At 41.7% G+C, this 26,813-nt stretch overlaps 2 protein-coding genes and 1 long non-coding RNA gene across 4 annotated transcripts in view; 2 read left to right on the top strand and 1 right to left on the bottom strand.

The window, feature by feature from the left end:
* The window catches only part of LOC118374479 (ras-related protein Rab-3C-like), a 59,281-nt gene extending 50,240 nt beyond the window's left edge, over nt 1-9,041 (bottom strand). Inside the window, exons 1-2 of one of the 2 annotated variants that reach the window (XM_035760901.2) lie at nt 8,887-9,041; nt 7,384-7,593 (exon numbers count right to left, since the gene is read on the bottom strand). In XM_035760901.2, coding sequence (XP_035616794.1) covers nt 7,384-7,593; nt 8,887-8,892 — 216 coding nt within the window. In that variant the 5' untranslated portion in view covers nt 8,893-9,041. Of the gene's footprint in view, nt 1-7,383; nt 7,594-8,883 lie in introns of both variants that reach the window. The other variant, XM_035760900.2, reaches the window with a different exon arrangement.
* Nucleotides 9,042-10,891: 1,850 nt separating this feature from the next.
* LOC127931736 (uncharacterized) lies at nt 10,892-14,315 on the top strand. The gene is made up of 3 exons (XR_008142781.1): nt 10,892-11,319; nt 12,206-12,353; nt 13,172-14,315. It is a non-coding gene; the product is annotated as an uncharacterized LOC127931736 (long non-coding RNA).
* Nucleotides 14,316-18,892: 4,577 nt separating this feature from the next.
* On the top strand, nt 18,893-24,374 carry LOC118374477 (serine/threonine-protein kinase PLK2-like). Its single transcript, XM_035760898.2, has 12 exons — nt 18,893-19,125; nt 19,443-19,550; nt 19,661-19,777; nt 19,956-20,085; nt 20,418-20,601; nt 21,046-21,244; nt 21,414-21,564; nt 21,859-22,098; nt 22,346-22,426; nt 22,589-22,748; nt 22,969-23,209; nt 23,550-24,374. Exons 1-12 carry the CDS (start codon nt 18,946-18,948, stop codon nt 23,739-23,741), a joined length of 1,983 nt encoding a protein of 660 aa, XP_035616791.1. The 5' UTR covers nt 18,893-18,945; the 3' UTR covers nt 23,742-24,374.
* Nucleotides 24,375-26,813: the final 2,439 nt, after the last annotated feature.

The following is a 26,813-nucleotide window of genomic DNA, read 5'->3' on the forward strand; positions in this document are numbered from 1 at the left end:
TTGAGCCACGAGTTGATTATCCCTTTTATTTTGTGGCTATAAATGTGTTCAACATCCACTAAAGCAGTTAGCAAGTTTACTAGATAGACAGTAGTTGCCTCGGTAACCAAACAAACAGACTTGCTCGTTTAGTTAACCAAACCATCAGTCCTAGTATGCTATTATGAAAATCTAATTCAAAAGCAGCTTTCAAAAAGCAGCTCAAACATAGAACATGCAAGAACGAACTATAGCCATTGAATTCTACCGTGCGTTACAGGGAAATAATGCATGCTCTAGAATGCCCTTCAAGCCAATCAGAAATGAGTATTCAACAATGGAATGGTATAAGAACACATTGTTCATTAGAATGATTTGTACCCATTTTTCTTCAGATTTAAAGTTTTTTTTAAATGTTTTTGCATAAGAGTGAAGGAGGATGAACAAGTTTTAATGCAGGGTTGAAATGTTCACAAAAAGACAAAGAGAGTTTGAGATGCGATTCAACACCGTGACTAGTCTGACGTAAGTGGGTTGTCAAAACATATCCAGGGAGATAGGCAGGCACAGGCACACGCACACGCACGCGCACACACACACACACACACACACCTCGTCGGGGGGAACAAAAGATGCCTTCCGGAAACAAGCCAGCTGTTCTTCAGAAAAGCGAGGCAGTTAAATGTCGGCGTCTAACGATGAGAGATGGGAGGATAATAAAGACCGCAGCCGCGTCTGAAATGGGACCCTATTCCCTAAAAAGTGCCTTACATTTGACCAGGTCTCATAGGGAATAGGGTGCCATTTGAGACACGACCACAGGAAGCTGCTGGCTGCCTTTTTTGGTTACTACATGTGTTATTTCATAGTTTTGATGTCTTCACTACTATTCTACAATGTAGAAAATTGTCAAAATAAAGAAATGTCCTGGAATGAGTAGCTGTCTCCAAACTTTTGATTCATACTGTATATTTTCACAATACCATTCAAACGTTTGGGGTCACTTAGAAATGTCCTGATTTTTGAAAGAAGAAAAAAATAGTCCATTAAAATAACATCAAGTTGATCAGAAATACAGTGTAGACATTGTTAATGTTGTAAATGACTATTGAAGCTGGACTATTGTATCTGGAATATCTATATAGGTGTACAGAGGCCCATTATCAGCAACCATCACTCCTGTGTTCAAAAGGCACGTTGTATTAGCTAATCCAAGTTTATCATTTTAAAAGGCTAATTGATCATTAGAAAACCCTTTTTTGCAATTATGCTAGCACAGCTGAAAACTGCTGTCTTGATTAAAGAAGCAATAAAACTGGCCTTCTTTAGACTAGTGGAGTATCTGGAGCATTAGCATTTGTGGGTTTGATTACAGGCTCAAAATGGCCAGAAACAAATAACTTTATGAAATTTTTGTTCTGAGAAATGAAGGCTGTTCCATGCAAGAAATTGGCAAGAAACTGAAGATCTCGTACAACGCTGTGTACTACTCCCTTCACAGAACAGCGCAAACTGGCTCTAACCAGAACAGAAAGAGGAGTGGGAGGCCCCAGTGCACAGTTTAAGAAACATATTTTTTCCCGCAAATATCCTTTCTGAATATAAAAGTAATCCTCTCAGTAATCATCTAGTTTTTCACAAGTATCTGTAATCTGATTACAATATTTTTGCTGGTAACGTAACAGATTATAGTTACCGTTTTTTGTAATCCGTTACTCCCCAACCCTGACCAGTGGTGGATGAGGTGAAATTATCCCCCCCTCAACAGTGTAAACTGCTTTGAAGCCTATTGTCAAGTGCTTTATATACACTGTAACGGCAGTTCATGAATATTGTTTTCATAAAGCTTGATGGGGCTTAGCAAGAAAAACCTCCAAAAGGACTTGTTTGAGGCAGAGAGGTGTACTCCACAAAAACCATTCAATTAATTTCTTATTTGCTCACTTTAATTCATTGTTCAGGATGAATACAGGTAACTGACGTTTTCGACATCAAGCTGATGTCTTCCTCAGACTGCCTTGATGGCTTGACTTTGTTTAGTTGGATCTAACCCTAATTTATAAATGGAATCTGATATTCTAAAGCTGTTAAAGTTCATTACTGCAGTATAGTCTCAGTAAAAGTGGAGACATTGCACTGCAATTGTATCAGCCATTGTAGCTACGTCCCTCTAACACTCTTTAAGCCTCTCTAAGTTAGCCATGATTGAAGACAGCTGCAACGTAAATGAAAAATCGATACTAATAAAACTCCTTGAGTTTTATTAGTATCGCAAAACTCGATTTCAAGCATTTCAGATATCCGGCAAAGCTGTGTAGACCTCTGATTACAGACAGCCAGGGCAGAGTGACCAAGCCTAGCACCCACTACCCGCTAGCTAACTGCTAACACCGTTTCCCAAAATCAATGTTATGAGTCTGGTTGTATTGTATAACCCCTGTGCCACAGCTACCTCCTCTGTGCTAGCTAGCTCCAGACCTGTTTCCATGGTTTCAGTGTATGGCAGGGTCTGGTAGCACATTCAGGAGTGAGTGATATTAATTTGGACAGAGAGGGACTCAGGTGAGACCAGGTCGAGGGAGGGCATGCTAATGACTCATGGAGGTGAAGGAGTCCTTTGGATTTACTGTAAATTGTTTATATGTTTCAGGTTTTGTATTTTGTATCACATAGATAAAAATATAATTTCACATGCTGCCATTGACAGTTGCTAAGTAAAATTACTGTATTGATACAATATTACACTTGCTTTGTGGTCACTGGTCAACATTAGAAGCAAAATCCTCCATGCAACAAAGACTTACTCTGTCTAAACATGGCTGAAATCCAGTGGTGGAAAAAGTACTCAACTCTCATACTTGAGTAAAAGTAAATATACCTTAATAGAAAATGACTCAAGTAAAAGTGAAAGTCAGCCAGTAAAATACAACTTGAGTACAAGTCTATATATTTAAGTATCAAAAGTAAAAGTATAAATCATTTCAACTTCCTTATATTAAGCAAACCAGACGGCACAATTGTGTTTTTTATTTTATTTACGGATAGCCAAGGACATACTCCAATGTTCAGACATCATTTATAAAAGAAGCATTTGCTTTTACTGAGTCCACCAGATCAGGGGCAGTAGGGATGACCAGGGATGTTCTCTGTTTAGTGAGTCCACCAGATCAGGGGCAGTAGGGATGACCAGGGATGTTCTCTGTTTAGTGAGTCCACCAGATCAGGGGCAGTAGGGATGACCAGGGATGTTCTCTGTTTAGTGAGTCCACCAGATCAGGGGCAGTAGGGATGACCAGGGATGTTCTCTGTTTAGTGAGTCCACCAGATCAGAGGCAGTAGGGATGACCAGGGATGTTCTCTGTTTAGTGAGTCCTCCAGATCAGAGGCAGTAGGTATGACCAGGGATGTTCTCTGTTTAGTGAGTCCACCAGATCAGAGGCAGTAGGGATGACCAGAGATGTTCTGTTGATAAGTGTTTGAATTGGACCATTTTCCTGTAAAAATGTAACGAGTACTTCTGATTGTCTGAGAAAATGTATGGAGTAGAAAGTACATTATTTTCTTTATGAATGTAGTGAAGTAAAAGTAAAAGTTTTCCAAAAAATAAAAATAGTAAAGGAAAGTACAGATACTCCCAAAAACTACTTAAGTAGTACTTTAAGTACATTTACTTAAGTACTTTACACCACTGCTGAAATCATACTCTCATCCTACGCTTGAAGCATTAAGATAATGTAGATACATATTGGGGTTTTTCTCTAATAAGAACAGTTTTGTCTGTAATACAGCATTGACATGATGATTAATAGCTGGCCTAATTCTTCTCCATGTGTGCCCACCACCTGGTTCATGTAAAGCAGACATTTGGTGGCAGAATAGCTCAAACACCAGCAGCAGATTCTCTCTGCTAGGTTCTCAAGAGGCAAAATGCGTGTACAGTGTTAGAGAAGGGGGTGGTAACTGAAATATCAGTCGATGATCAGAAGATTTAGTCAAATACCCAGTGGGCACATACATCAATTCAATGTCTATTCCACATTGCTTCAAAGTAACTTCTTTGAAATTACGTGGAAACAACATTGATTCAACCAGTATGTGCCCACTGGGTAGGCTTCTGACTAGATTGGAGTTTGATTTTTGACAGTCTTCAGTAGAGAAGTAGGCTTAATATCTGTGAGTAGCAGACCAGTGGGGCTTCCAATGGATCAGACCAGCGGGGCTTCCAATGGATCAGACCAGCGGGGCTTCCAATGGATCAGACCAGTGGGGCTTCCAATGGATCAGACCAGCGGGGCTTCCAATGGATCAGACCAGCGGGGCTTCCAATGGATCAGACCAGCGGGGCTTCCAATGGATCAGACCAGCGGGGCTTCCAATGGATCAGACCAGCGGGGCTTCCAATGGATCAGACCAGCGGTGCTTCCAATGGATCAGACCAGCTTCCAATGGATGCTTCCAATGGATCAGACCAGCGGGCTTCCAATGGATCAGACCAGCGGGGCTTCCAATGGATCAGACCAGCGGGGCTTCCAATGGATCAGACCAGCGGGGCTTCCAATGGATCAGACCAGCGGGGCTTCCAATGGATCAGACCAGCGGTGCTTCCAATGGATCAGACCAGCGGGGCTTCCAATGGATCAGACCAGCGGGGCTTCCAATGGATCAGACCAGCGGGGCTTCCAATGGATCAGACCAGCGGGGCTTCCAATGGATCAGACCAGCGGGGCTTCCAATGGATCAGACCAGCGGGCTTCCAATGGATCAGACCAGCGGGGCTTCCAATGGATCAGACCAGCGGGGCTTCCAATGGATCAGACCAGCGGGGCTTCCAATGGATCAGACTAGTGGGGCTTCCAATGGATCATATCTTCAGGAAAGGGCTATAGATCATAGGGTCTTCAGCAAGCATAACATCCTCTCAAGGCGATTTGGTTTGGGTATAAAACCAACACAGTTCAAAATCATCCTGGCACAAATGAAAAACCATGAGATTGGGCCATTATTTGTGTAGTGTAAGCATTAGGTCGACATTCCATTCCAGCTGTACTCAGTAGCCATTGACTCTGCAGCAGACAGTGAGCAGCCTAATGTGTTCAGTTGGTCAAAGTCGTTAGTGCAGGTCTAATTTAAAACTCACAATTTGACCTGTATTTGTTTTGCTATCAAGAAAATCATGACAAGACACTCGATCCTCCAGACAGTAATGTGGGTTAGGTTTAGTAAGCGTTAAGGTTAGTAAGGGTTTGTAAGGTTTAGTAATGGTTAGGGCTAGGGTTAGTAAGGGTTAGTTAAGGTTAGAGTTAGTAAGGGTTAGGGTTAGTAAGGGATAGTAAGGTTTAGCTAGGGTTAGTAAGGGTTAGGGTTAGTAAGGGATTGTTAGGGTTAGTAAGGGATTGTTAGGGTTAGTTAAGGCTAGAGTTAGTAAGGGTTAGGGTTAGTAAGGTTTAGCTAGGGTTAGGGTTAGTAAGAGTTAGTTAGGGTTATGATTAGTAAGGGTTAGTAAGGGTTAGGGTTAGTCAGGATTCGGGTTTGTAAGGGTTACGGTTAGTAAGGGTTACGGTTAGGGTTAGTAAGGGTAAGTAAGGGTTAGGGTAGTTAGGGTTAGAGTTAGTAAGGGTTAGGGTAGTTAGGGTTAGTAAGGGTTAGGGTAGTTAGGGTTAGTAAGGGTTAGGGTAGTTAGGGTTAGTAAGGGTTAGGGTAGTTAGGGTTAGGAAGTGATCATGACTAGAGACCAGGCTGTATTCATAAAGCAGTGCTGATCTAAAATCAGATAGGAGTGCTGATCAGTCCATTCATGATGCTAAAAAAGGCACAACTGATTCTATATCAGCACTCCTACTTGGAGACGCTTTGTGAATACTGTGAGACGCTTTGTGAATACTGTGAGACGCTTTGTGAATACTGTGAGACCAGAGCCGTTTTAGATGAGAGAGGATGCACATTTTTTTAATGAACATGGCCTTATTTGTGTTACAGCATATTGGATGACAGTCATTCATATTCCATTCACCCAGCACAGTGTAACATCGATAGGTTTAGGCTTTTACATGATACTCAAATTTTCCCTGTACCAATCATGAGGTTGCTACAACCTAGGCTACGAATGAAAGTTTACAACGTAGGTGCACACAGGTAGTGACACATTCCTTGCACACTCTTGCCTGCGTCTAGCTGATCTAGGGTGTAATCACTAGTCCAAATGTGGGTTTCCATTGGACAAAATCCTGCTATGTTTATCCCCATTTTGTTCTGTTTGCTTCCGTTTAAGAAACGTTTTTCAACAGAATCGGAGGAATGAATACACTCCTTGTAACGGTCTGAGTGTAGTGGGTGAGGAGTCAGGCGCAGGAAGCAGAGAGTTCAGGGGAGTGCTATTTTAATGCACTGAGAAACGCTGAACATAAGCCAACCCTCACAAAAACACAGGGCGTACTGAACAAACAAATGCCCCAAACAGGGGCTAAACTGTCCAGGAAAAACCCACAAAATGGGAAAACACAAAACCCATAGACGTGTACACAAGTACACCAAACAGACGGTCACAATAATTAATCCCGCACAAGGAACCCTGCGGGCCGGCTGACTAATAAAGCCTTACTACCTAACTCAACACAGGTGCACTCAATCAACACATAAGGAGGGGGAGGAAATAATCAGTAGCAGCTAGTAGGCCGGCGACGACGACCGCCGAGCGCCACCCGAACGGGAAGGGGAGTGTCCTTCGGTCGGAGTCGTGACACTCCTGATCACATAGAAACACATTCGCGTTCATAGCAGCCACATGAAAACAGCATGATCACTTTGCTCGATGTATATATCATTATTTCTCGCAGCTATCTGCATGTTCTCCTCCTCTTACCTTTTCCCTTCGCTTGTGGACTTCAGTGCAAAACACATCAGTTGTCTGTGACCAGGCAAAAAAACTTTTCCAAGCCGAATCTTCATATCATGACTATACAATTATTAAGTGCCCAAAAATGAATTGGTCAGACCTGGGCCTCACAAACGACACCCAGAGATAAAAAAGTGCTTCCTGAGTCCTTTTGAAACTGCTGTCACTAACCTCACAAACCCCAGACAGTACCCCAGTGCTGTAGGTTTAATACCATAGCTACTGGGCAGAGAACAAAATACAAATTCAGACTTGTTTTCAAAGCATTTTGAATGTAATATTGTCACTAAGTTACATCTTGTGAACATGACAGAGTGACCAACCGGGGTTCAAACCTGGGTCTCCTTCATACGACAAGACTGCATCAGTCCAGCAGCCAACTGAACTGACACAGTTCTGAACTACCTCCTTTACAACAGCAAACAGTACTACGCATACTGTAACATTCGACAGTAGGAAACACTCTTTGAGTGAGGAGAGTATCATGCCACAAAGACATACTTTAGACTCACCCATATCTGTAGTTTGATCCGCTTGTCGTTCTTGTAGACTGTTTTCACTTTGAAATCTATGCCCACAGTGCTGACGAAAGCAGAGGTGAAGGAATCATCGGCATAGCGGAAGAGAAAGGAAGTTTTTCCTACACTGCTGTTGCCGATGATAAGCAGTTTGAACATATAATCAAAGTTCTGGTCCGAGGCCTCTTGCTGTGTTGCAGCCATCTGCAAGAACAAGACGGTTCAAATTCAAAAGCAATTGGTGTTCAGTGATTTGGGTTTCAGAGTTCGCTAGACCTGAACATTGGGGATGCGTCCCAAATGGCACCCTATTCTCTAGTGGGTTAGGGTTAGGGTTTGGACAGAACCCTGTGACCACTATTTCATCAGCATCCGCAACCCTTTCAAATGTTCAATCTATGGAGGTGTTAAAGAAATGATAAGAGCAATGTAGCAGGGCTGTTCAGATCCAATAACTCAACCATACACAGACCCAGACAAGCCTCTACCTGGCTAAGGGGAGGGAGACATTTTCATTCACACATTGGGAAAAGTGGTACCATAAGCCTTTCGGCTATTTCCTTTATTAATCAAGCTCTGACTTTAAGACTTCTTTACAGGAATGATTACTAGATTATTTTATCATCTAATTTCACTCAATTCATTCTAATCAACCTAATAATTATGACACACCCCTCCCTATTGTCATTGGTTGCACTAATTTCACTGTTTGTCTACATAACCTGGTTCAAGTATTCATGACATAACCCTGAAGAAGGCACAGTGATGCTGAAACATTGGTGTTTTACCCAATAAATTAGTGGGAGTTTCTATATCTATATATATATATATATATATAAATACATGAGAGAGAGAGAGGCTCTCTTTAATAAAACATTTTTATAGCTTATAAAATGATTATGTAAAATCCAAAATGAATACAGAAGGTTGATGCAGTTAACTGCAACCATTCAAAGTTCCACAACAAAATGCATTACACTTTCATTTACATTTGATGGTGTATTGTTTCTGTCTAGCCTAGCTATACAAGCTTATAAATAAGAAATGTTAATCATTTAACACCAATTGTATCTAACATCAAATAGATCTAATGTGGGTTCATTTGGTCCAGCTCACACAGGCTAGGCTAATAAAATAATACTGTAAGATAATTACTGAATTCAAGCGAACAACTAACGTTACAGTTCATCGCTGGCTATTAATTCAATCCATAGTAATGTAAAATAGGCTAATGTAGAAAAGCACCCCCACCCCCATATTGACACCGTATGTTCTTCACCATCAGTTCGTTTTTGCTTAAAAACATATTGTCACTCTGCCTGTATACAGATACGATTTCATGCGTAGCTCTCTCCTTTTCAGGGCACAATTTTAGTAACAGTGTGGCCAGATGCGCTTGATTACCATAATTGCCATACAGTTTTTACAAAAAATTCACAGGCATATATGACTACAAATATGTCATGAGAAATAAAGGGCCAAAAAACATACAACTACCTGCATAGGTGCGTCCTGGAGCGTGCCACTAAATGACAAACAGATTTCCAAATGTGTTGTGTTCAATTCAGCGAGTGATACCCAGAGATGCTCCGCCTGTGCCTCCCTCTGGATTTAAGCAACGGAGCTGTCCCCTTTTTTCAAGCCAGACGAGAGCGCGCAATGACACGCGACTGCGCGCGTTCACAGTCGGTTAGTTCTATCTGGGATCCTTGGGACTTCCCGATACTAAACCCTAACCCTAAACCCTACCCTAACCATAACCCTAATACCTTACCTTAACCATTTCACCAGATCATCTTCAATTGGTTAGGGATGTCCCAACGATACGGGATAGCGAGAACCGTTCACAATCACATAGCATGTTGAGCTGACGGGGAATGTAGTCTTTCACCATTCATCAATGACGAAAAATACTTTGATTGGGTTAACTAGGCTCACCCAAACAGTTTATCCTAATATAGCAGGCGTAAAAGAAAGGCTCACATCGTAATCTGATTGGTTTTGGAGGTTGGCCCTTCTATGCTGATAGGGGATGTTCCTCTGGGATTACTACCGAATCCTGTTGATGATCTCACCTTGGTAGAGAAAATACAATATTGGTTATAAATCAGTGATATATGGAAACTGTTTGACAATTACATTGGTAGAAGTTTTTATGCATTTTTACTGCTTTTCACAGATAGATCCAAGGACCCAGATAGTGGAGCACAGGAACAGGTGCTAACATTCCTGAATTGTGGAGATATGTAGAAGTGTAGAAGACTAACAGATGAACTGTCAGTATACTCAGTTGAACTGTTGGTGATAGTAGTTGCCCTCCAGAGGGTGGAGGACGTACAACCTGTTAGAATTATAGTATGCTCAGATTCCCTGTCTGTGTTGAATAGTTTATCATCTGGTAAATCTAATATGAGTGACCTACTATTGGAGGCATTAATGTTATTGTGGAGAATCGAGAGACTGGGTGTAGTAATGAGATTCTGCTGGGTCCCAGCCCATTCGGTGTGGTAGGGAATGAAATTGTTGACCAGACTGCCAAAAGGGCTTTAAAATGAGATATAATTTATGCTCATGCTCCACTGGGTAGAGGTGAGGCCAAATGTAAGATCAAAGCCATTTGATAGATGTGTGGCAGAAGATATCAGACTGAGCCAAAGGGCCGGCATTTATATGCCCTTCAAAGAAAGGTAGGTGGACCAAGATTCAAAATTCAGATTAGGAAGGAAGAGGTGGTGTTTGCTCGATTGCGTCTAGGACATTGTACATTGAACCCGTCATTACATCTGATTGGCAAGAATGTGAATGGTTTCTGTCTTGAGTGTATCGTTGATGAAACTGTGATTTTGATTTTGCATGTGTTGTTATATTGTTGTAAGTATGTTCAAGGGAGGGAAAGATTGAAGTGTAGGATTATTGAGGTTGGACGGGGACGGGGGTTGGAAGGGAATTTGGGGATGGTCTTTTAGAAGTTATTAGGGCTCTTTTTTATTTTCCAGGTTTACCGAGTTAGGTAAACCTGTGATTGACCACACACTCCAGCACCTTAAACGTTTGTTTGCTGACCACAATTATATCATAGAAGAAGAAGAAAGTAGAATTTGATTGGTGCAGAACCTGTCAATCTGGATTTGACGCTTGCCAAGTGGGTTATATGCTGTGCTCTGTCTGGAAGTTTAGAAAAAATGACTCGATTTTTGCTATAATGTCGCTGGTTAATAATGAAAATAGGACTTTTAAATGGTAATATACGTGGAACATGACTGAATTTGTGAGCAGTGATCACGTTGTCGTCAGTAATGTAATTACATTTCCCTGTTATCTATATTAGGTTAAACTGCTAGATCTTGGACGCTAGGTGAATGGCACAGCAGCACTAGTACAGTACCAGTTTCTGGACGATGACGCTTTAGAATGTTAATTTAGAATGTTACTGTGGCGACCTCTAGTGTTCATGGCAAAAGGAAAAGAAAGTCAAATGTGCAGATTAGAGCTGATATTCTACTAACGAGTGAGCCTATGTAGCAATTTATCATCCTCTTTCATTGCCCCGTGGATTTCACTAACTGAATGAGTCTCATTCTATACTGAACAAAAATATAACCCAACATGCAACAATTTCTAATAATTACTGAGTTATAGTTTACAGGGAAATTAGTCAACTGAAATAAATGAATCTGTCCCTAAACTCTGGATTTCACATGACTGGGAATACAGATATGCATCTGTTGGTCACAGATACATTTAAAACATGTCAGTATCGATCAACCATTTGCTTCATGCAGTGCGCCATCTCCTTCGCATAGAGTTGATCACGGTGTTGATGGCCTGTGGAATGTTGTCCCACTTCTCTTCAATTGGCGGACCTGGAACATTCTGTCCTACACGTTGACCCAGAGCTTCCCGAAAAATGTTCAATGGGTGAAGTGTCTGGTGAGTATGCAGGCCATGGAAGAGCTGGGACATTTTCAGCTTCAAGGAATTATGTACAGATCCTTGCGACATCATGGGGCTGTGCATTATCATGCTGAAACATGAGGTGATGGCGGTGGATGAATGGCACGACAATGGGCCTCAGGATCTCGTTACGTTATCTCTGTGCATTCAAATTGCCATTGATGAAATGCAATTAATTGTTTTCGTTGTCCGTAGCTAATGCCTGTCGATACCATAGGAGAAATGCTCACAAACAGAGGTGTAAACAAATTAGATTTGTGTGCGTATGGAACGTTTCTGTGGTCTTTTATATCAGATCATGAAACATGGGACCAACGCTTTACATGTTGCGTTTATATTTTTGTTCAGTGTAGTATGAATCCTGTATGTAGAAATGACGGCAGATGGTCATATAATTATAGTGAGAATAATTATATAGCGGTGAAGATAACTACTGAACCTACACTACTTTTTAAATCAAATAAATACATTGTTGGTATCAGAGTATCAGACCTTCTTAATTCTCACTTTAATTGTTTTGTTTTTTTGGGGGGGGGCGGGGTTAATAGGCTAAATTACACATTCTGTTAACATCTGACCCCAAAGTCAGATTTAGATATGATAATGTTTCACAAAGTATCTTGGATGTGGTGAAATACTTTAGTTAGGTAAAAAATATATATATCTTAAGGGTAGCTTTAGTGTAGCTTATCTTTTTCCAATGTGCAGTAACTGGTCGTTTGGTAAACTATGATTTCAGAGTCGCTTCCCCAACACTGCTGAAATAATACCTAGGTTCATTGTACCTAACCAGGTAAAACTCCAGACCCTACTTATTATCAAACACTGTGCACTCTCATATGACCTCTCTGCATGGTCACAGCAGTGGGATGTCACCATGGAGGACAACACAAGACTCCTCTACAGCTACCAAAACAACAGCTCTGTTACCTTGTGGATGTCGGCCATCTTGACTGGGGCTGTGGGTTGTGTTTGTGATGCCAGGCCTGAAAGTGCCCTTTAAGCTCAAGGTATTGTTAGTCATATTATACTTTTTTCAAATACAACTTTTTGTATTTTGTGTGTTTTATTGGACAGAGGAGAGATGGTATGGAAGATGGACAGAGTGCCCTCACAAAGGCTGTGGGTTGGATTCATGCTGTATGCTGTAGACGGTGACACTAACTGATGGACCAACCAGGCCTTAGTCCAGTGATATTTTTAACCAGATGCTCAGACAGATATTGACTAGCTCATACAACTACAAACATACTGTACAAGGGAGATCTCTCACACTAAAACCTGTATCCATACCTGTTGTCTTCAAGATGGGAAATGTGAATGAAACAAAGGTCTATTCATTCACTTAGGCCAAAGGACAGGGACATTCACTCAGTTATGCCCAATAGTATTTTGAGCATTGACATGAAAGAACAATATAACTATTATCTGTCACCACATGACTAGTTGTGATGTGAATGTCATTTTATACTCACTGCAATGAATGTGTCATGTCTTGTCATATTATGTCTTGTTCCTGTTCTTTCTCTTCACTCTGTCTCCCTCTGCTGGTCGTAATAGGTTACCTTCTCTTTCTCTCCTCCTCCAGCTGTTCCTCATCTCCTCTAACTACCTCGTTCACCCTTTTCCCACCTGTTCCCTTTTTCCCTCTGATTAGGTCTCTATTTCTCTCTCTGTTCCTGCTTCTTTCTTTGTCAGATTCTCGTTTGAGTTTCTCATGCCAGAAACAAACTATCGTCTCGTTTGCTTCATCCTTGTCCTGTCGGAATCTGCCTGGCAGGTGCATCCTGTACTCAGCTAACTGTCTTATCGTTTGTACTGTGTCCAGTTCATCTGATGCTACGTGAGATCAGGTACCACTGTTCCTCTACGACCCGCGCCTACCCAGAGAGACCTGCAGCCTGTCGCCGCTAACCCAGCTATTCTTCTCTGCTGCTAAGAAGGGGGCTCTTTTGTAATTATCAGAAGGACTTTTTGTTTCATTTGTCGCCCTCTCTGCGGGTTGTCTATTTTTCCATTATCTACATCTGAAGAGGATCTATGTCTTCCCTGTGTTTACATTAAAGGACTCTGTTTTTGTTAAACCGCTTTTGGGTCCTCACTCAAGTGCATAACCGAATGAGACAAGTCTGCCCAACAACCGGCAGTTGGGTTCCAATGTACTGGGTTTGAGATCAACTCAATGCTGCAGACCTACCCACGAGGTAGAGTCTGGTGGAGGGGAATAACATATACTAAGGCCAATTTTGTCAGCAAGGATTTCTGGAAGGTACCGTATGAATTCCATGTTTATTGATTTATTTGATTAAGTTTATTGGTCAGGGACCATGTAGGCTACCTGTCCAATAAAAACTGATATAAATGACATATCTGTGTTGACTGTCACGTTCTGACCTTAGTTCCTTTGTTATGTCTTTTTTAGTATGGTCAGGGCGTGAGACTACCCACCCCAACTATGTTCTTTTTTCTATGTTGTGTTTATGTGTTTGGCCTGGTGTCGTTCGTTGTCTCTGATTTGAGAATCATACTTAGGTAGCCTTTTCCCACCTGTGTTTTGTGGGTGATTATTTTCCGATTAGTGTTTTTCGTCACCTTCCAGAACTGTTTTATTTCATTCTCTTTGTTTTTTTGTTTAGTGTTCTGAGTTTAAATAAATATGATCATGAACACTTACCAAGCTGCACTTTGGTCCTCCTCTCCTTTAACCGAAGACAACCGTTACAGACTGAGAACACGCTTCTTATTTATTTTAATTTCCGTATGTGCAGTAAGTCACTGGAACCGTATGCAGAACATTTTCATTTTACCATAACGTCTTTTACAGTCACAATAATGACGCACAATATAGGAGATTATTAAGAGATTCACTACCAGTAATCATGACCAATATCGTCAGAGATGTAAGTAAAAAGTTCCACTGCTGTTGTTCGAGAAGCGCTGCTTCATTTGCTTCTATGCTCTGTTCTTTTCTTGTCTTTTGCAGACGGATCTATCACGATACAACAGCGTGACTGTATTTTTGGCCCCCGCAGTGGTAAGTTTCACTTTTTTTTTAAAGCCTGGTGGACCACAAGACTCAACCCTGTTCACTGAAGTAAAGTCTTACTTTTGGGCCGGTATTACCTCTCAACACACGTAGGCACAGTATCTAATTCCCTTTCTTCATATCTGTGCCAATTTCTGTCTGACAGATGAAAGTTCTAGAGGAGAAGCTGCTGAAGGAGCTTTCTGAGGATGCCATGGTGGTGGTTTGTCGCTTCCCCTTCCCTCATTGGCCACACACCTGCTCCAAGGGGGCGGGGTTAGACCAGGTGTGGGCCTATGTTGTCACCACAGTCCACAAGCCCTATCCTTCGGTGTCTCAATAGGTTACAGTCATATACATTTCATTCGGTTACATAAATACTTTTCCTTAGAGCAAATGGCAATATGCTCATTGCCCCTCTACATGGTAAGCAATGGTGTGCAAGAACTTCTTAACAAATGTTTCATGTCATTTCATTGGCCCCACATAATGTTTTGTGCAAGTTGAATTACAAAAGACCATGCTGGCTATTGCTGCCCCTCTAAAGCTTCAATAGTACCTTATTAAATCTTAGTCCCAGAATAGAAAGGCAGTTAGCAGAATGTAAAATAGAAGGGAATAAAATACATATGCTTGTTTACAGTGTTTACTATAACGTTGATGCACATTTACTTTGTTGGATATGCAGCCAGACTAAAGGATTGCATGCTTCAAGTCATTTGTTTATCAGTTCTCTAGTGTGACCTTATTATTATTATTGCTTTTCAAATGTCTCAAGTCAATTTGAAGCCACAAACAAGAAAAATCACCCTGAGAAAAGTGTTCTATTGAAGACTGTGGTTGTGGTCAGAATTTATCCTGCAGATAATTATTAGGATCTATGCACAGCTAAGCCACTAGGTCCAGCTGCAGCAGATGCATCACTATTTTTGATGTCCCTTTGGTAGTTGGCATAAATGCCGTCCTCCTTCTCTTCTTCTGGGGCATCACTCATACAGTTCCCCTCACTACCCTCTTGTTCTGGGGCATTATACATCATGTAGTCCCCCTCACTACCCTCTTCTTCTGGGGCATTATACATCATATAGTCCCCCTCACTACCCTCTTCTTCTGGAGCATCACACATCATACAGTCCCCCTCACTACCCACGCTTGCTGAACAGTTGCCAGCAGCTGCCTTTGGCTCCTCTGGTCTTGCCAGTCGCACATTTTCATAGTCACTCTCATAGCACCCAGCTCTACCACTGTGGCTTCCCATTGGGTAGCCAGCCGCCATAGACATTGACACGTCATCCGTGGGGAATGGGAGTGGTGGTCTTTCCATCACAGGACATGGTTCACTGTTCTCAGAGACTCTAGAGGATTTCGATTGAGGTTTGTTGATCTGTGTTAGCTTGGGCGAAACTTGGGAGGTGAGCTGGTCCTGCCTGGTCTGGCGACGCCACCAATAAGCTAGGCCTCCACACACACCAAGCACAATGAGAACAAACGTGACCGGACCCAGGATTTGACCCCTGCTGGTGTGTGGGCAGCAGTTGTCCCCACAGGGGGTTGTGGAGGTGCAGTTTGACATGGTTGGTACAGGAGGATCAGGATAGGGAGCTGCAGAGGAAGGTAGAAGCAGAAATGTAGAGAGATGGAAATAGAATTGAAACTTCTAGATGGAATGTATTCAGGTAGCCTAAAATAGTGGTATGTATTCAGGTAGCCTAAAATAGTGGTATGTATACAGGTAGCCTAAAGTAGTAGTATGTATTCAGGTAGCCTAAAGTAGTGGTTCTCAACCTTTTCTGTTCCTCCTTTAAGAACAGTTTATTAGACTCATACTACTTTTATCACATGGAGTAGTACTTCAAATCCATGTTGAAATCAGCCAGGTAACTGACTAAAGTCTAGACGGTCAGAAATAGTCATCACGTCCGGTGCACGTCCACTGACTGAATAAGTATTTTCTGTTTCGGTGCAATATACAATACACAAATAATTGGATCTACTTACCAAATAAAACTAGCATGTTCAGGGGTAATGGATTACCAGAACTTTTATACCGACCTTCACAAAAACATACTACTTACTATCCTTTCTTTCATTGTTCACTGTTACATTACAGTGCCTAATGAATGCAAATTAGCATCAGGACATAAATAGGGATGTTTCTAGCTATCAGGATATAAATAGGGATGTTTCTATTTATGAGGACATAAAATAGTGATGTTTCTAGTTATCAGGATATAAATAGGGATGTTTCTATTTATGAGGACATAAAATAAAAATAGTGATGTTTCTAGTTATCAGGATATAAATAGTGATGTTTCTAGTTATCAGGATATAAATAGGGATGTTTCTATTTATGAGGACATAAAATAGTGATGTTTCTAGTTATCAGGATATAAATAGTGATGTTTCTAGTTATCAGGATATAAATAGGGATGTTTCTATTTATGAGGACATAAAATAGTGATGTTTCTAGTTATCAGGATATAAATAGTGATGTTTCTAGTTATCAGGATATAAATAGTGATGTTTCTAGTTATCAGGATATAAATAGGGATGTTTCTATTTATGAGGACATAAAATAGTGATGTTTCTAGTTATCAGGATATAAATAGTGATGTTTCTAGTTATCAGGATATAAATAGGGATGTTTCTATTTATGAGGACATAAAATAGTGATGTTTCTAGTTATCAGGATATAAATATGGATGTTTCTATTTATGAGGACATAAAATAGTGATGTTTCTAGTTATCAGGATATAAATAGTGATGTTTCTAGTTATCAGGATATAAATAGTGATGTTTCTAGTTATCAGGATATAAATAGGGATGTTTCTATATATCAGGACATACAATGTGTATGATTCTAGTTATCAGGATTTAAATTGGGGTGGTCCTGTATGGCTCAGTTGGTAGAGCATGGCGCTGGCACCGCCAGGGTTGTGGGTTTGATTCCCGGGGCCACCCATACATAAAAAGAATGTATGCACACATGACTGTTATTTGCTTTGGATAAAAGTGTCTGCTAAATGTCATATATTTATATTTTCAGGACTTAGATAAGGATACATCTACATTGTACCAATCACTCTTATCCAGAGCGACTTACAGGAGCAATTAGGGTGGGCACATCGGCATGTTTTTCATCTAGACAGATCAGGGATTTGAACCAGCAACCTTTCAGTTACTGGCCCAAAGCTTTTAACCACAAGGTTACCTGCCACTCCCTTCCAGTGATCAGGTCTTAAATATATAGATTCCAACGCACAAACGTAAAAGCTACCGTAGAAAAGTAGATCATGTTAACCCACTGTAACAATACAGTGAAAGTATAGTACTACTACAATAGTAACAAGATTATAGAACAGTTAAATGCGTCTTACCTTGCAGTAGATTACTTCGACAGTAAAGCAAGACGACTGGAGTTTCTAATTGTCTTATATAGCTACTTCCCTTTCAACCAACCACCTCTGGATTTGGTATGAAAAAAAAAAGTGTGAAACTGTCACACACCTCCTGCATATAGGTTTGTCACATGATGTCATGCCACTAGCTATTATACAGTGTATTTATATTCACACACTGACCAATGCAGGTGGGGGGTGGGTTGTAGTAGAAAGACATAAGATATATTATTATATTAAGACAGTACATTTTAAATAATAGAAAAACATGGTATTTATTCATGTTTTGTGATCAAACAGTATAATATTTGATTTGTGTGAAATTATGTAAACTTTATATACAACTGATTGTCATATTGTAATTTGGCTGAGCAATAATTTAAAAAAAAATACATATTGTCTAGGCCTCTATCTGTTCTTTTCACACTGATCATCATCATAACGAGGCACACAATATGTATGGAAGACCCGTTGAGTTCCACTGGGTGGCGTCCTCACCCCTCCAAACTATCAGAAGGGTTCCTATTGAATACACATATGCTAACGAAAAGGTGGTGTTTTTAAAAAATCCGTGTAAGTGTTTTATTTATTAGGGACTATAGTAGCCCAACATCTCGGTCTCTTATTTGGCACCATCATTTATCATCATCTGAAGGTGGTGATAGTTTTTTAATTGTTTATTTCACTTTTGTATATATTATCTACCTCACTTGCTTTGGCAATGTTAACACGTTTCCCATGCCAATAAAGCCTCTTGAATTGAATTGATAAACGTTTCAGTTTGATAACTAGAGATGGGATTGTACCCGAGATTTTCTGATATTATATATACATTTGACATATTTAACGAACATTATATTAGGAACGCTATGATTTGTTTCTTTTTTGTTGTTGTAAATAAGTAAGGAAAGCGCATATGTGTATTTTCATATGAAGCAGCTTGTCTCACAGTATGGATATTATACCTACGAGTTTGCTAGGCAGAGGTGTTGTTGCGTGCGTTCTTCAACACCGATTTGTTGAACATGGTTTGAAGTCATATCACACTTTCACCCCCTCGGCGGAGAGCCATACTGTGTGACGTCGATTGTTAGGGGCGGACACTCCTTTATAAAGCTCGGAGCGACTGTTCAGCGTTCCACATCAAATGCAGCAAGTCTCTCTCACTATAGAGTACACATGGATATACTCAGGAGTATCGCTCACCAACCCACCATGTGTGAACACTCGGCGAACAAGCCCTCCGAGATCAAGAGGAAGAAGTCAGAGGAGCAAATTCAAGCCACACAAGAGTTGTCACGGATTATTACGGATCCAACGATGGGGAAATGCTATTGCCGAGGAAAAGTTCTGGGCAAGGTAAATTCATTTCAACAGATTGGTTAGGAATTCTACCTGGCTGAGTCTTAAAAAAAAAAAAATACAATTCCATTATTGTCCAGGGGAAAAAAGTTGTTGTACATTCATGTTATCATTTGCAGTAGCCTATTGCAAGCCATTTTGATTGATGATAATATTATGATTTATCACGTTATTGGTGTAGAAACTGTTTCGATGTGGGTCCATGCAATTACACCAATGGCTGTGAGATATTGAGCGTCAGGCTACATTGATCCGCTGGTCCATTTTCAGTACATCTTTGTTGATTTACCGATCTGACACTTCTCTGTCCATAGGGAGGATTTGCCAAATGTTATGAATTCACAGATTTGGCATCAGGCAAAGTGTATGCTGCAAAGATCATTCCACACACGCGGGTCTCCAAACCGCACCAAAGGGAAAAGGTATGCGCAATGCTTTACTTTCTTTTATTGATTGTGGCGCATGTCGTGTGTGTGTGTGTGTGTGTGTGTGCATTTTAATTTGACCATAGGCAATTTGAATTCCTCCACAGATTGACAGAGAGATTGAGCTGCACAGAATTCTCCACCATAAGCACATTGTGCACTTCTTCCACCACTTTGAGGACAAAGACAACATCTACATTCTCTTGGAATACTGCAGTCGACGAGTGAGTTAAACCCTCCCCTAACCTTTACTAAAGTGGTCAATTAACAAATGCTCAGTTTCATTTTCTGTTGCAAAATGTTGTGCCTTTAATTAATAAGACTAGGTTGACTTTGCTGCCTACTTCTTTGGTTTCAACAGAGGTGATATCTTTTTAACCACTTCCTTTGTTTACCTTGCAGTCACTGGCCCACATCCTGAAGGCTCGGAAAGTACTGACAGAGCCTGAGGTGAGGTACTACCTCCGACAGATCGTCTCCGGGTTGAGGTACCTCCACGAACAGGAGATCCTGCACAGGGACCTGAAACTGGGTAGGTTGGCTACTCACACCAGTCTCTGTTGGATCATTGGCGGAAATATTGTTTTTGTTTCACCATTAAGCAAACAAATGGATGCTCACCATTTCTGTAGTGTTTTAGGACAATGGCACATCCTTCAGGTCATTGATAGAACATTTGTACTCATTGACAGCTGACTTAACACTGCTTTAAATGAATAATCCTTCTACCTTGCTGAATGTTGCTCTTTTTATAAGATGTGCGTAGCCAAGTTCATTAGACAGACTGCCTCTTGTCTATTTCCCCCTCTGAGGTTGTCTTCATTGTCATGACCAAAGTCACTAACTCGCCCCTCCTCCCCGTAGGCAATTTCTTCATCAACGAGTCTATGGACCTGAAGGTAGGGGACTTTGGCCTGGCTGCCAAGCTGGAGCCCGTTGAGAACCGAAGGAGGACGATATGTGGCACGCCCAACTACCTGTCCCCTGAGGTGCTCAACAAGCAGGGCCATGGCTGCGAGTCGGACATCTGGGCCCTGGGATGCGTCATGTATGTTTGGTTTGGATACTTCCATGTTCACATTCACCTCAATAGAGCCTCTTGCTTCATTCAGATTCATGTCTGAATTCCCTAAGTGTTTAAGTCCTAACCTGAGATGTTAGTGTATTTTACCTTTATTTAACTAGATATGTTGGCGGCTACTTGGGTTAATCCTGGCATTTGTGTCAGTCAGAATTGTACTATAGGTTTAGGTTATGCACATGCTTCTCATGTTAGGATTCAGCTGTTGAAGTTTGAGTTTAGCTGTTCAACTCATCTTTCTTTAGACCATCTTGAGTGAGTGCAGGCAGCTACAATTTATTGGTTGTGATTGTGTGAACACACGGCTATTCCCTTGACTGTAAAACGGTGGATAGAGTATAGGTCTGACCCAAACACTGTCCGTCATTAGTGGGGTTACTGACTGTCTCTGTCCATCCCTTGCATCTGCAGGTACACCATGCTCCTTGGCAGACCCCCGTTTGAGACCACCAACCTGAAGGAGACGTACCGATGTATCCGCGAGGCACGCTACACCCTGCCCTCCTCCCTGACGGCCCAGGCCAAACAGCTGATCAGCAGGATGCTGGCCAAGAGCCCTGCAGACAGACCACACCTGGAGGACATCCTCAGACACGACTTCTTCACCCAGGTGTGTTTCATGTTTGGAAGGGGGAGGCTGTCGGTCTCTGACATACTCAACACTTATCCCAAGAAGCACACCTCATTTCTACCCATATTTAGGTAGAGATTAATCCATACTTGGTCCCTGGGCTACCTCGACATCAGGCTAACTTCCATTCCCTTTCTGTGTCTCCCAGGGGTTCACTCCAGACAAGCTGTCGGCCAGCTGCTGTCACACGGCCCCAGACCTCCACCACACCAGCCCTGCCAAGAGCTTCTTCAAGAAGGCTGCGGCCGCCCTGTTTGGAGGGGGCAAGAAGGACAAAGCCAAGTACTTGGGGACTTTGAGTAAGTAGTACTTTAAAGGTACTCCCTGTCTGTGTGTGCTTATTATCCTCGTGAAATGTTTATTGAAAGGGTATCTGAGTAGTAAGGAGGATGATTTAACTTTCACATTCTCAATAAATTGCAATGGAACTTGGTCTACTTGCTCAATACATCTGCATACATGTATCAAAGTAACCTGACAAATGCAACAAAAAAACAAAGTTGGTTAAAAACAATGCTGATCTTACCTACGTAGTGGCCATCTTAGTTAAATTTGACACCATTTTCTAACTGCCATTTTTGTTCTGCACACAGATAGAATGGCCAAAGAGGAAGAGGAGCTCACCAGGCTGCGGAATGACCTGAGGAAGACTTCTATCAGCCAGCCTCTCTCCAGACAGGCATCGGAGAACAGCAGCAAGCTCCCTGTGGCCCCCAGCGTGGCCAGGCCAGCGGCGTCTGTCAAGGAAGGTGTCAACGGCACCAACAAGCAGCAGCTGAAGGACACAATCCGTTTGATTGTCAGAGGCACCCTGGGCAGCTGCAGTAGTGAATGTAAGTGCAGAGCTAGACTTGGCTTTGTGTAAATTTGCACACTATTCCCTATATTGTGCACAGTTGGATATATTATCTTTTTTTTAAGTATGAGTGGATTTTAAAGTGTGCCAGTTACATTTGAGACAATCAATGTGCAGTCTTTTTATAAGACTGAGATAGGCTAGATTCCTAGTTCAGTAGGATGTTTTTGAAACCAAATGTAAACATAGAGAATGGTCTTTGATATTTTTTGATTGGTCTGCAGGTCTTGAGGACAGTACCATGGGCAGTGTAGCAGACACCGTGGCCCGGGTGCTGCAAGGGTGTCTGGAGAATATGCCGGAAGGTATGTAATAAACACAATGAACTGAATGAAGATTAACATTTATTTGATTTATATCACCGTGGCAACCTAAACATGTAATTAAAATTAAACCATACAATAAATTAAGAGATTTTTCTCAATTCTGTGGTATAGTAGTGAGTTAATGTTTTCCCCTCCCCCTAGCGGATGACCTTCCCAAAGAGAATCTGGGCAGCAGCTTCCAGTGGGTGACCAAATGGGTGGACTACTCTAACAAGTATGGCTTTGGCTACCAGCTGTCGGACCACACCGTGGGAGTCCTCTTTAACAATGGCACACACATGAGTCTGCTGGCAGATAAGAGGTGAGTAGTGCCACCCTGTCTGAAGTTTGGTTCCAGATCTTACTAATGCATTGGAAAAGAGGATGGTCAATTCCAAAGCTATTAGGTAGAAGAAAATGATATTTTTGGCCTGGTCGATCCCTAGGCATTGCTATTACTTAACCATTCCATTCTCACACAGGGTGTTATCATGCCATTGTTATCCCTCTCTAACTGTTTTCCCAAATGGTGTTTTCTCCAGGACCGTTCACTACTATGCCGAGCTGGGCCATTGTTCTGTCTTCTCCACCTGCGAGGCTCCAGAGCCATTCATTGGCCAGGTCACCATTTTGAAATACTTTGCCCATTACATGGAGGAGAACCTTATGGATGGTGGAGACTTGCCCAATGTGACAGACCCCAGGGCCCCCAGGCTCTACCTGCTGCAGTGGCTGAAGTCCGACCGGGCCCTCATGATGCTCTTCAACGACGGCACCTTCCAGGTACAGCTGCACAGCTATATCGCTTATGGTCTTATTTCTAGATGACTGTTCTCTAAAATGAGTAGGGAGACATTTTAGATTAACCCATTTGACTGTGCTTCTTGAAAGTGGGGGACAAACTCCCTGATATGGAAAAACAAACAAACGAGAATATATTGAAACGTATCCAGCCACTCTTTCACACACGCAAACTCCTCGCACACCTTTCAAAACAAATCTCTAATCTGACTAGACTGCTAGACACACGCCTCACCACAGACCGTCTACATATTCCCACTCCCATGTGACAGAATCCTTGCTTAGTTGGTACTCCTCCTAACCTCCCTCCCCTCCCTTGCAGGTGAACTTCTACCATGACCACACCAAGATCCTCCTGTGCAGACAGAATGATGAGTACCTGCTCACCTACATCAACGAGGAGCGCATCTCCACCAACATGCGCCTGAGCACCCTCCTAATGGCCGGCTGCAGCGCTGACCTGTGCAGTCGCATGGAGTACGCACTCAACATGCTGCTGCAGAGGTGCAACTGAAGAACCAAGACTGCAGCCATTTTGGGGGCTTTGGTGTTTGCGTGAGCGGTCAAGAGGCTGGGATTGGTTTAACGGGAGAACTTGACGTGGTGGGAAGTCTGTGGCTGCATGGATGGAATGGAGGTACAAAGAAGGCATCCCTTCATGGAAAGCCAAGAGAAAAGGCTGGTAAGAGGAGCGGGACAATGCTGGGCTGGGTCCAGACGATACATTGCAGAAAGGAACTGAAACACTAATGTTTTTTTTTAAAGGACAATCTTTTTGTGTGGTTGCGGAGTTCGGTGTTTTGGTTAAGGCGAGGCTTCAACAGGGTGGGGATGAATTGAGTAGCTCTCTGCAGGGCAGAGGAGGAAACGTGTTACTGTGAAACATTCCACAACACTAGGTGGGGAGTTGGCTTCTAGCCAGGTGGTCTTTTGCTAAGCCAATGGTGTGGCTACAACTGCCCTACTGTGACATCAAAGGTAGAGAAAGCCAGAGGACCTTCTGGACCAATGCCATTTCACATAGTGTACATGAGTAGATTAATTTATTACATGGTGCAGTATTTATTTAATAAACAAACCCTCTTTGTATATATTTTGTGACTGATGCTGTTTTAAATGTCATGATTTTCATTAAATCATAATGTCAGTTCTGTCTTTACTCTCCCTCAGTCCTCTATTATGCTTTAACAATTTAGAGTATGTCCATATAAAATATTGTGGTTATCAACCAAGGTATTGTTTGTCGTCCTATTTAATTATATTCAAGCGTGTGTTCATTAAGCTAGTCTAAACCCAATTTGGATGTGCAGCCTCCATACAGAACTCAATAGCAGAAAATGGTAAACTTCAATAGTGTACAGGTCATCTACTTTTTTTTTTTTTTTTTTTTTTTTTTTTTTACATAGTATGTTTTTCTGACTATATCCAGACCAATTAAATGATCACATACCTATGACTTGACTGGGTTAGGCCTACTAGTCAAACATCAACTCATGATTCATATTTTCTGTCAGGCCCTTGAGTTATACATCTTACTCTCTCCATATAGCCTACACACAGTAGCTAGCTGTACAATGCATTCAACTACAGCTATTGCTCACAATATACCATTATATAAAGCTTTCTGCAGTATGTGGTTCTACACTTGCATTTATTTAGCTATTTCCAACCAGCCGTTCTCCACGTAGCACACACACTCAATCCACAGGGACTTATCCACACTGCCTTGAAGTTAAATTCTCTTCTTTTTTTTAAAGACTAAGTATCAGCAAGGCTTCCTGACTTGCTTCAAGGGGGATTTTATTATTAGAAACACAACTCTGTTTCTCACTGGCAACTTGAAAAGGTTATGAAGTCAAATGAAATCCACAATACATGATTCTCTTTACCAATGTGTTTCTGGTTCTGTACATCACTCAAATGGCCGACATTAAACACTGTTAGCAAGGTAAGTGCGTTTGTTTGACATATTGGACCAATGTGTTGCCGAGCAGCAATAATAGCATTTCTCATGAGAGACGGGTCATTGTAGAAGACATTTAGAAAAGAAACCCTGGATGTCTTTTCAGCTCAATTATTTTTCTTGAGACCTGGATTCCGCCGCCGCTGCGCCATCGTTAGCGGTTTCAACCCCATTAATCATTTAGCTTGGACAGGCTCCGCCATAGCATACATACCGAGTGAAATTACTGAAAGGAAACAGCGGTGCACTCAGTGTGAATACATCCTCAGCCCTGTCAGAGGATATCCTGTCTTCACTCAGAGTAGAGGGTGTGAAGAACAGGTTTGGTTGCTGTTCCCACCAACCCATTTAACTAAAAGCAAACTACAAGACATAATGGAATGGCGCATGTTGTCAATATACAGACCATTGGATAAAACGGAGATGTTAGAGAGTGAAGGTTGATCATTGTCAGCATGGTGAAAAGAGATACATAATGTCACTTCTGTGACAATAGACCGTTGGATGAAACGGAGATGTTAGAGAGTGAAGGTTAATCATTGGCAGCATGGTGAAAAGAGATACATAATGTCACTTCTGTGACAATAGACCGTTGGATGAAACGGAGATGTTAGAGAGTGAAGGTTGATCATTGGCAGCATGGTGAAAAGAGATACATAATGTCACTTCTGTGACAATAGACCGTTGGATGAAACGGAGATGTTAGAGAGTGAAGGTTGATCATTGGCAGCATGGTGAAAAGAGATACATAATGTCACTTCTGTGACAATAGACCGTTGGATGAAACGGAGATGTTAGAGAGTGAAGGTTAATCATTGGCAGCATGGTGAAAAGAGATACGTAATGTCACTTCTGTGACAATAGACCGTTGGATGAAATGGAGATGTTAGAGAGTGAAGGTTGATCATTGGCAGCATGGTGAAAAGAGATACATAATGTCACTTCTGTGACAATAGACCGTTGGATGAAATGGAGATGTTAGAGAGTGAAGGTTGATCATTGGCAGCATGGTGAAAAGAGATGCGTAATGTCACTTCTGTGACAATAGACCGTTGGATGAAACGGAGATGTTAGAGAGTGAAGGTTAATCATTGGCAGCATGGTGAAAAGAGATACGTAATGTCACTTCTGTGACAATAGACCGTTGGATGAAACGGAGATGTTTAGAGAGTGAAGGTTAATCATTGGCAGCATGGTGAAAAGAGATACGTAATGTCACTTCTGTGACAATAGACCGTTGGATGAAATGGAGATGTTAGAGAGTGAAGGTTGATCATTGGCAGCATGGTGAAAAGAGATACGTAATGTCACTTCTGTGACAATAGACCGTTGGATGAAATGGAGATGTTAGAGAGTGAAGGTTGATCATTGGCAGCATGGTGAAAAGAGATGCGTAATGTCACTTCTGTGACAATAGACCGTTGGATGAAACGGAGATGTTAGAGAGTGAAGGTTAATCATTGGCAGCATGGTGAAAGAGACGTAATGTCACTTCTGTGACAATAGACCGTTGGATGAAACGGAGATGTTAGAGAGTGAAGGTTGATCATTGGCAGCATGGTGAAAAGAGATACATAATGTCACTTCTGTGACAATAGACCGTTGGATGAAACGGAGATGTTA

Source organism: Oncorhynchus keta, chromosome 9 (assembly GCF_023373465.1).
Source record: "Oncorhynchus keta strain PuntledgeMale-10-30-2019 chromosome 9, Oket_V2, whole genome shotgun sequence".
NCBI classification, from domain to species: Eukaryota; Metazoa; Chordata; class Actinopteri; order Salmoniformes; family Salmonidae; genus Oncorhynchus; species Oncorhynchus keta.

Excerpts from the sequence above, each read along its gene's own strand:
- LOC118374477 (XM_035760898.2), top strand. The coding sequence starts at position 18,946 with ATGGATATACTCAGGAGTATCGCTCACCAACCCACCATGTGTGAACAC. Across the intron at positions 20,602-21,045 it reads TGGGCCCTGGGATGCGTCAT|GTACACCATGCTCCTTGGCA; the intron begins GTATGTTTGGTT and ends TTGCATCTGCAG. Across the intron at positions 21,565-21,858 it reads CAAGTACTTGGGGACTTTGA|ATAGAATGGCCAAAGAGGAA; the intron begins GTAAGTAGTACT and ends TTCTGCACACAG.